This window comes from Cydia amplana, chromosome 2, assembly GCF_948474715.1.
Source record: "Cydia amplana chromosome 2, ilCydAmpl1.1, whole genome shotgun sequence".
NCBI classification, from domain to species: Eukaryota; Metazoa; Arthropoda; class Insecta; order Lepidoptera; family Tortricidae; genus Cydia; species Cydia amplana.
In genome coordinates this window covers 12,906,360-12,915,204 of record NC_086070.1, presented here as the reverse complement: position 1 = coordinate 12,915,204, position 8,845 = coordinate 12,906,360, and the positions used below count along the sequence as shown (strand labels likewise).

At 34.4% G+C, this 8,845-nt stretch overlaps 1 protein-coding gene across 2 annotated transcripts in view; it reads right to left on the bottom strand.

Moving 5' to 3' along the window:
• Window positions 1-2,682: 2,682 nt before the first annotated feature.
• The window catches only part of LOC134658122 (suppressor of lurcher protein 1-like), a 61,945-nt gene continuing 55,782 nt past the window's right edge, over window positions 2,683-8,845 (bottom strand). For both annotated transcript variants that reach the window (XM_063513740.1, XM_063513732.1), the window contains exons 11-15: window positions 8,363-8,549; window positions 5,732-5,922; window positions 5,087-5,294; window positions 2,929-3,164; window positions 2,683-2,811 (exon numbers count right to left, since the gene is read on the bottom strand). In XM_063513740.1, coding sequence (XP_063369810.1) covers window positions 2,726-2,811; window positions 2,929-3,164; window positions 5,087-5,294; window positions 5,732-5,922; window positions 8,363-8,549 — 908 coding nt within the window. In that variant the 3' untranslated portion in view covers window positions 2,683-2,725. The remainder of the gene's footprint in view (window positions 2,812-2,928; window positions 3,165-5,086; window positions 5,295-5,731; window positions 5,923-8,362; window positions 8,550-8,845) is intronic.

The window sequence follows — 8,845 nt, the reverse complement described above, 5'->3', positions numbered from 1 at the left end:
GACAAATTGCGTTTTTGTCGTTGCTGCATTGCTGTCGGGATTAGAACTTTAAATACGTCACTAGTTTTATGAAGAAGATTCGTGACATCGCCCACGTCAACGCTGCAACTACGGCGCCACTGTTTCCAGCCAGTTTTGGGGTCCCAACAACATACTAAAAGTTGGTGATGAGTACCGCATCTGAACGCAAACTTAACAATAGTATAGATAGAGCCCATGCGTTTGACTATCTATACAACACCTTTATGTGGATAGGTACGTTACATGATTTCATCTTCATTCATGATAGAAAGGGTTCAAATTTTATTTTTATTTCTGCGCCTTCGTAACAACGGCAAGAGCAGAACACGTGTCTTCACATGTGATCCCTTCGGATCTATATCAAACACTGGCAAAATCTGTACGATGCAGCGCGGCACTTTGAACGGTGCCGTGACATGACGCCGTGTCACGATGACGTAGCACGGCGCGGCGGCATCAGCACCTTGCATTTCCACGGCGCGGCGGCACCATAAGTCTTTACGATGCCGTGTTTATCCACGGTGCAGCATCGTGAATCCTTGCAGCATCGCGGCGTCTCACGGTGACGGCGCCGCACCGTGAACATGTGGCCGAGCCCCGCCGCATGCATGTCGCGCTCTACTTACTACGTATGAAGCCGTAAAAATGGGACAACAATTTTATTTCCACGTTATTATTATGCATTGTTACTTAATCTCAAATATGGGGTGCCGGTTCGGGAGACGCCTGATCCGAATACCGCATTTAAAGTACAATTAAAGTAACCTTCAGAATTACTTACCAACATAAATTGTTCAACCTTGCTTAAAGGTTATATTGGTAGTGCGAGAAAATCTATCTTCATTTAATTCAAAATGCCGGTTCCTCAAGCAAATACTCGGATTTTCCTCGAGACTCTCTTTTAAAACGTGAAGTTTGAATTTCGATATTGATCTCTATGTCGTCGTGACTCGAGTGCTAATAGAATTGTGAGGTGCTATTTTACAACACTTCTCCGACTCACAATGTTCTCACTGCCTATTCTGCTGTCGATTGTGATATTAATGTACCTACTAAATTGTTGTAAATAACGTAACTAAAAAATTATGTTACATTTAATTGTGATAATATGGATCTCGATTGACTTTATACATACGACATACACACAAAAATATGTCATGTATAGACTTCCTTTCAAATTTTAGAACTCTCATCTCCATACTTGCTCTTTGGTGTTTTTTAAACATACTACAGTTAAAAAGATAATGATAATGATGATGGATGTCGGCAATCGATGCCTACTCGTACTCGTACTTGGAACTTTATCTGTCAACCTATTCTCCCGCCTGAGTTTTAATGTTTTAATGTTTTAATGCAATTTAATGTTTTAGTGCAAGCAACTTTACCGTCTATAGGTACCCTATATTAATCAGCCAAAAATTTTGATCCATACCACTGACCTAAGTCAAGGACATTGCTAAATAACTGTAAAGGAGACAAATATTGTGTGTTCAACACAAATTACATAATATGCTCAAAGGTATATTGCAATCTAACCGAAATAATACCTACTGTATTTAATTAGAGTTATCTAAAAACATTCTTTTTATTTTCATAATACGAGTAGAAACTTTGTTAAAAACTCAAATAAATTACTTCGGCCGGGGATTCCGTACCATCAGACAGTTGTTTGCAATTTTTTTTTTCGGCAGTCCTACCACAGCTGGAAAAGTTTTTATCGTGCAGTTTTTTGATATTTTATCAGTAAATATATTGTGTGGATATGTGACATGTGTGTCAATATAATAATTTGGTGTCATCAAGCTGTATTGATGTAGGATGTGGAAAGTGGATCTAATAGCTACTTACTCAGTTGCTGGATTTATTCTAGTAGCTGAATTTAAGCTCTTATGACTAGTCATGTTGACTCCGATAATTGGCAGGAATAGAGGGGATGCAGGTGTGAAGTTAGTACTAGTGCGCTATAAAAACGTGTATAAAAATTAGCACTACACGTTGCTGACATTCAAAGACCATTATCTATATATATTGACTTACTATACATTGCTGACATTCAAAACCCATCTATATTGACATAATCTAGTTTGCTTTGCATTGCAACTGACGTGAATACTTAGTAAGCCAGACTACAGAGAACTTTACGCTCGCCGTCTCCGATAATCCTCCGTTTGCGTGACGGTTTACACATAATCTTCAATATTAATAGTACTTACTTGCTCGGAAAAGTAATGGCAATATCATGAATGGTTTACCTACTTAATTAAGTATCGTATGTACATTAAATTTATTTGAAATTACCTTCTGCCGTTTCGAACGCGACGTTGCACTCATGGTCCCGGAGAAAGATTTCAATGTCTATTAGAAAAATATAGTAGGTACTTCCAGCAGTGCCAAAACATCAGGTACTCACCAAAATGATTATATATGGTACCTATTCATAACCAAATTTAAACGTATCTTGAAATCGACGGTATGGTTTGACATATAGTTAAAATCCTCTTATTTAAAAGAACTAATGTAGAATTCAAAATTTAAGTAGGTACCTAACGAATATTTTTGTATTCATTATCCGCCTTTTTACGGTATATTGTATTATTGTACAAGTGTAGGCGTAGTAATTCCAGATCATACTTTATTAGCGATTTTAATAAAACTCTGAAACAACAACAAAATATTTACTTAATTTGTCTTCACACAGAAATGTTCAACATTTTAGAAGATAGCTGTAGAATTCTCGGATGATGTCAAACGCGAATGTCAGGAATATCAGCTTTGATGTATGAGGCGACCCTGGAACAATGGGTAAGGTTATATGATCTATATACAACAAATTACCAAGCAGATATCTCCTTGGTCCTTGGTCTTAGCATTGTAAGGGAAATAACGATATAATACTGATTTAAGTACCTCCATTATCGGAATCCGGCATTGTTATACTATGCATAAACGAATCTTTTAGAAATATGTAATCGGCTTTAAATCCAGTGCCATCAAGCCTATCATTTGACCTAAAGGTGACCCTCAAGAAGTTTCGCTCAGATTTGAATTGAAGTTCCTTCAGCTGCCCGCAGTGCCTATGGCCTTCAGTATCCACTATTTTGTTCGAAATTTGTACATAGTCGCTCGCTGACACTGCCTCGCATCTGAAAATATCACATGTGTTTTAACTAGTTTTTGTGGATACAAATAAAATTTTACTGGCCTATATACGGTTCGTTAGGTGCGACTAATGCTTGAAAATTGTTTGTCATATTTCTAAATCAGTTAACTTAATAAAACAAAATTATTACCCATTGTTTTAACAAAGATTTGAAAGATTATTTTCAACCTGCATTGATATCGTAACCGCAGCCCTAAATATATAAAAAAATACTGTAAAATGACATAAATAAAATCACAACAGGGAAGTATAATATACGTTCACTATATAACTTAAACCAACATGTAAGAATATTAAAGAAAAATATTATAAATAAACTTATACTAACTAATCCCCACGTCATGGAACCGGCAACTTTTCTCCGCTCTATCGCAACACTAAATAGTAATATAAAAAATACAAACGAAAAAACTCAAATTAATGAATTATTTAATTAAATTAACATTACTTTAACCTTAAATTTACAACATAACTAAAAGCACATTACAAAATGATTACAACAAAACGTTTAAGATAAACTTAAAATATTGTAAGTATGGCAAATAATTTGTTAGTTTGTTAGGTAAAGGGTGAATATTAGGTAATTTGAGAACTTATACGTTTCATGTTATTTCACGGAGCCTAAGGATCATGAATATGTAACGGCAATATAAATTCACTAAATCGGCCGCCAACATTCCTAAATCGTGTCAACGGCATTCCGGGCGAGAAACATGGTACAACAACAGAGTAACAAAGTACTGTTGTTTCCTAACATAAGGAGGTACAATTTTGAATTGAATTTCCTCAATTAAGCAGAAAAAAGCGTGCTTCAATATACCGTTCGGAAATATCCTAACTATTGAATCCTATATTTCGACGGAACTCGTGGCCACAATTTCTAGTTACATTTCTACGAAAAAAAATCGTTTTAGCATATTCCGTTTATATTCAATACAAAGCGTCACTACCCTATTGTGTGTGACTAGACGTTCGACACGAGGGACGTGCGGAATAAAATCCCACCGCTCGACGTTTGTCAGGCACACACCGCGCTAATATATATTTGGGACAAGGTACGTGGCCAGGGCATGGAATTCCGACTCAATACAAATGTTTGAACATATAGTTATTTGTGTGTAACACAGACTTTACAAATAGTAAGACTTAACGTTTCTTGGTAGAGAAAATTGGTAGAAAAAAATTGAATTGAAAAATTATAATTACGGTGCGTTGAGGTAAGATGGAACGGGTTTTGATAAGATGTGCAGTGTTGCGTTGGAATCATCGCAAAATGAAATACAAAGCTTGTGTTGAAAAATTGAATATTAGGTTATAAATAAGGTATATAAGACATGTTTTTTGCTTTCTATTTCATCGATAACACTACGGTAATATGGTATAAATGAGTAAATAAAGTTATAAATATAGAATATAGACAGATAAACATTTTCAACAAAAATGACTCGGAGAAGTTAATGCATGTTATTGATGATCGGCAATAAATAGGTTTTAGAATATTTAAAACTAAACATTGAATCTCATGTAAACCAAGCGATTAGATTTTTTTTGCCAACGCTTAAAATACTAGGTAGCTACAGTTGATTCGGAATTATGGAGGACTTTACCCCTGTTTTAATCTTAACCCAAATAGACCTTTAAAAAAAATAGGGGTAACATTGCTCATGAACCTTACGAGAATCGGGTTATTTAATTTCTTACATCAGTTTGATTAAAGGTTCTTTATTCCAATTATGTTCTGTGAAAGAGTTAAACCATCTTAATCATGCACATACTCGTATGTAGGTTATGTGATCGGTTTTTGAATTAATACTTTGGACTTCTTGTTCACGCTGTAAGCTTTAAAACAATCTCCAATTAAAACGAAAATAAAATCAAGCCATAATAAAAACAAAGGTTACTTACGGCACAACTCCTTCCACGTCAAAGTACGTAAAATGTAAATGTATTTTTTCGTTTTCATTTCCGTAGAAAAAGTAATTGCATTCTGTATCCCGTGGATAAAGACCAGGATAGTTAGGTGACGTCACGGCTCCTCGGCTCCACTCGCTACTATTAAATACGAAGGCACATGGAAATTCCAAAAGTTGCGTTCCCGTCGCAATTCCATAATCTAAAAAAGTTACAAGTCCACATTAACTACGTACCTATATTCGCATATGAATTAAACGAACGCTTGAAAAGTAGAGGGATTTACCTATTATATTTATGAAAACAATTAAATATACATACGTTATGAATACGCAAGTAATAACATAAAGTTTAATATTCGTCAAATGTGTTAATGTAATTGTATGTACTTATAAAAAAGAATTGACTAAATATGAAAATGTCAGACAAGAAATGGCTTAATCGTTCAGCAGATAATGACAAATGAACATAGATGCTTTGTTTATATTACATCTATGTTTTGAACCCAATATAAAATGAAATAATATTACTGAACACTAGCAATGTATATTTAAGTTTGCTGATCGCTACTAATTTCATGATCTTTCGGCGCAAAATTAAAATAACAATCTCATCACAATCAAAGTTCACAATACTAACCTTCTACAAAATAGTACGATATCTTAAAACCCCTACTATGTCTCGACGAGTAAATCCCACGAAACTCAATAGACATTTTCGGTCCATTCGACATTATTGGCTTTGGTACATCGTTTCCACAAAAGGAAGCCATCTTTTCAAGTCGACCGTCTACATACAAAAACACGTCCAGAGAATCCATGCTCTCACAGCTGTAACAGAATGATTCAATGAATAGTATTTACAAGGATTTTAGGCGGTGGTTTACGTTTCGAAGATTTGAAACAGCTTATCTTAAAGAATGGGGTCTGTGTGAAAACGCTCGCTCGGTCTGCTTCTGAACTGAGTTTGAACAGGACAAGATTTCCTTCAGTCTGTACAATATTAAATCTTTATTTCAGCTATTAGTGTATTTGTTCTGGCGTAAGCTTTGGGGGACACGGGGACTAACGATTATCAACGGTTTATTAAATTTGACATACGATTATAAAACAACGCCATTAGTAATTAACACGACGAGCAAGATGATAAGCATACCCCGCAACGGAGCTAGCAAAACCGTAGCATATGACAGTTTTGTGTCAGGGTTGGCGATTATGATGAAACATTTTGCTTTAACTTTATTGTATGTAAGATTAATAAAATTGATCGAGAACCTTGTTGACCCTCTTCCGATATAACCCGGTTCAATTTACTGTCAAATAATATAAATTAACAGGTCAATGTCAATATTAGATGCGTCTCAATGTATCTGTTATTTTGTTTATAAAATCACGTTTTTTTTTCGCATTTATTTCAAATATTAACATGGAATTTTTATTGCTTGATAATATTGGTGTGTTTGAAAACAAAGAAAATATATTTTTTGTACTTTAGTTTATGCGTAGTAGTGATAACCCTGACGTACAACTGCTACAGATTTGCTAGCTCGGTTGCGAGGTATGATGATAAGTGTAATATATAGGTATAAGGCATACCACATTCCTATTACTACTTATGACTATTATACTGAAAGTACATTACATATCTTGCTGTATCAATGTTTAATTAAGTAGTAGCCGTAAACATGAGTACTAAACCTCACAAATGTAGAGTCTGGGTAATTATCTACGTGAACTAACAAATTATTCATTACAATAGCGTAACGTTGTAGAATCTAAACTAAGCTCTATCACGACAAAGGTAAGAAACTTTTCTTACTGTCTGAATGTGAAGATAGTAGATAGATACTAAGTATGAGAAAATATTTTTGAGCCCAGAGAGGTCACCCCACCCTCTTTCGGTCTAAACTTATCCAATATGTACTAACAATATTTATTACTATGTAGAAGATTTTATTAAGTTTTAATTTTATTTTGGTGCCGTGGAATTACAACATATTTTTAATTTGTCAGCTTTTAAATACTTTTATTATTTGTTTGTATACAAAATACGTTTTTTTAAGTCAGCTTATAATTTGTACTTATGTTGTACAAACAGCTATAGTTAAACAGTTTTTTCCTGTTGGCATATTTATAAGGTAAACAAAATAGAATGGTGAAAAAATAATCGATATTTTATTAAAACTGCAAAAACTAAAATCAAAATAGAATATAATCCAATTTTCAACTTTAAACAATGGCACGTTATCGATACGAAACGTCTATTTAGTATGTTTTTTAATATAAACCGCACGATATTTGATCTCGAGTGACATGAGAATAGGGACTTCATCCTTTTGTCCAGGAATTTAAAAAAACTATGGATGCGTGACATGCGTGATAAAAGTTTACATTCACCGCCATTTGACGTACAGTTTATCTTTTAATTAGTTTTAAATATGTTTTTAGATAAAGTCGTGTACGTAACCGTACATAATTAGGCATTAACCTTTTGGACGCCAATGACCAATATATACGTACCGCAGGTCCAACGCCAAAGACGTATTAATCGGTCATAGACCACAGAGCAACATAAACCTAGGTGCATATGCATAAAGTTCAATTACAGTTTTGACACTTCGGTGACGTGGCGTCTGAGAGACAGCTTTTGTGTTTGACACGGCCTCGAAAAGGTTAAAACACTCGTGTGATCCTATTAAGACACTCACTAACGTTCGTTTCTTAAACCCACACTCCTATTTTAATGCCTCTCTTTATGTAACAGTCACATAAACTACTATTTTTTCAATTCAGCCGTAATTAAATAGGGTAAACATCGTTAAAATACTCGTATATTATTAATAGTTTGTCAAATTCCTTCATTGATTCATATTAAATACCATGAACATGTTGTTCTCTCTCTTATATTGCGACCGGTTCAGCGATAAATTTTCCTGCCGTGGGATTTAGTGTCGGATGCATTTTATATGAGATCAGAGGACATGGAGATGTTCCGTGACTGGAAATCAACTCGAGTGTAGGTATTCTTAAATTTAGAAGCAACGAAAATGGTTTGATTGTTTTCTTCCTGTATGGGCGAATGAACTTTTAGGTGACAAGTTGAAATTCATAAGTAATCATACATAAGTACATAAGTAATCAATACATAAGTAATCCGACATATATTTTTTAACTTACCTATAGTCTTATGATTTAAGCATCAAATCACAGTGCAATAGGAATCATCAGCATACTCGTACAAATATAATGATTAGATATTACTAAAACTTACTCCACCATGCTGGCAGTTATCCTCTGAAGGCTAAAATCTTCGAAAACTAGTCGGATCCGTTCTCTTCCCCTGGCCTGGAAGTCGTAATGGCACTTTGTCTTCTGGGGATACGGCGCCGGATGGAGAGGTGACATAAGTTTGCCACTCTTGCTTTTATCACTACTGAATACTTGGTCACAAGATGAAGCTAAAAAAAGTAGTATACCTATTTTATTAACTGAAGAAAAGTACCTAATGATAATTTTACGTTTACTACATATATTTTCTGCTAATTATCATGAAAAATTAACGATTTTACAGTGAGGTGTCAATGTTATGATATAAATTATAATTTACTTATATGTTAGATATGTAATACTAAATGAATTACAAGCATATTCAGCTTTTGCGACTGCAAAACGACTAAACTTATTAGGAAAACATTGTACACTATAATGTTTCCTAAAATTGATAATTCATTATATCAAGAACTTAATATTTCGG